Source organism: Larimichthys crocea, chromosome X (genome assembly GCF_000972845.2).
Source record: "Larimichthys crocea isolate SSNF chromosome X, L_crocea_2.0, whole genome shotgun sequence".
Taxonomy (NCBI): Eukaryota; Metazoa; Chordata; class Actinopteri; family Sciaenidae; genus Larimichthys; species Larimichthys crocea.
In genome coordinates this window covers 33181167-33182223 of record NC_040020.1, presented here as the reverse complement: position 1 = coordinate 33182223, position 1057 = coordinate 33181167, and the positions used below count along the sequence as shown (strand labels likewise).

General features: G+C 43.0%; 1 protein-coding gene across 1 annotated transcript in view; it reads left to right on the top strand.

The window, feature by feature from the left end:
- Positions 1-406: 406 nt before the first annotated feature.
- LOC113746614 (oocyte zinc finger protein XlCOF20-like) overlaps positions 407-1057 on the top strand; it is a 5142-nt gene continuing 4491 nt past the window's right edge. The window contains exon 1 of the mRNA XM_027282992.1: positions 407-1051. Within this exon, the coding sequence (XP_027138793.1) occupies positions 412-1051 (640 nt within the window). The 5' untranslated portion in view covers positions 407-411. The remainder of the gene's footprint in view (positions 1052-1057) is intronic.

Below are 1057 nucleotides of genomic sequence, written 5' to 3'. Positions count from 1 at the left end.
TAGAGATAGCTCACTGAAAAAGCATCAAAGAATTCACACAGGTGAGAAGCCGTATGTTTGCACAACATGTGGGAAAGCTTTCACACTGGGATATTATTTGAAAGCACACAGACGCATCCACACAGGTGAGAGGCCATACCTTTGCAGAACCTGTGGGAAAGGATTCAGTACAGATGGCTCACTGAAAAAGCATCAGAGAATCCACACAGGTGAGACGCCGTATACTTGCACAACATGTGGACAAGCTTTCAGAGAGAAGTGTGCCTTGACGGTCCATATTAGACGCATCCACACAGGTGAGTAGCTGTACACCTGCAACTAGGGATGTAAACAGTTAATCGATTAATCGGTTAATTGTTGAAAAGAATTTAATCGATTATCGGGTTAACTGAATCTAGGGCCATTTTCCACATGAGTAGCTCCAGTCTGGACCAAGAGGACCCAGAGCCTCTACAGATTAAAGAGGAACAGGAGGAGCTATGCACCAGTCAGGAGGGAGAGGAACTTCTGCTGAAGGTGGAGGTTCACGGTACCATTGTCTACAACCCTAACTTGTCAGGGGCTGACAGTAATATTCACAAACAGTCTTTTAAATGTAACACTTGTGGAAAGGATTATAAGTATAAGTCACATCTTCTGAGACACATGAGAATGCACACAGGTGAGAAGCCGTACCTTTGCAAAACCTGTGGGAAAACATTTTGTAGAAATAACAAATTAAAACAGCATCAAAGAATTCACACAGGTGAGAAGCCGTATACTTGCAACATGTGTGGGAAAAGATTTTGTAGAAATTACTTATTGAAAATACATCAGAGAATTCACACAGGTGAGAAGCCGTATGTTTGTGCAACATGTGGGAAAGCTTTCACACAGGGACATAGTTTGAAAGCACACAGACGCATCCACACAGGTGAGAAGCCGTATGTTTGCAACACCTGTGGGAAAAGATTTTGTAGCAATGACTCATTGAAAATACATCAGAGAATTCACACAGGTGAGAAGCCGTATACTTGCACAACATGTGGGAACGCTTTCAGACAGCAGAGTGGCTTGA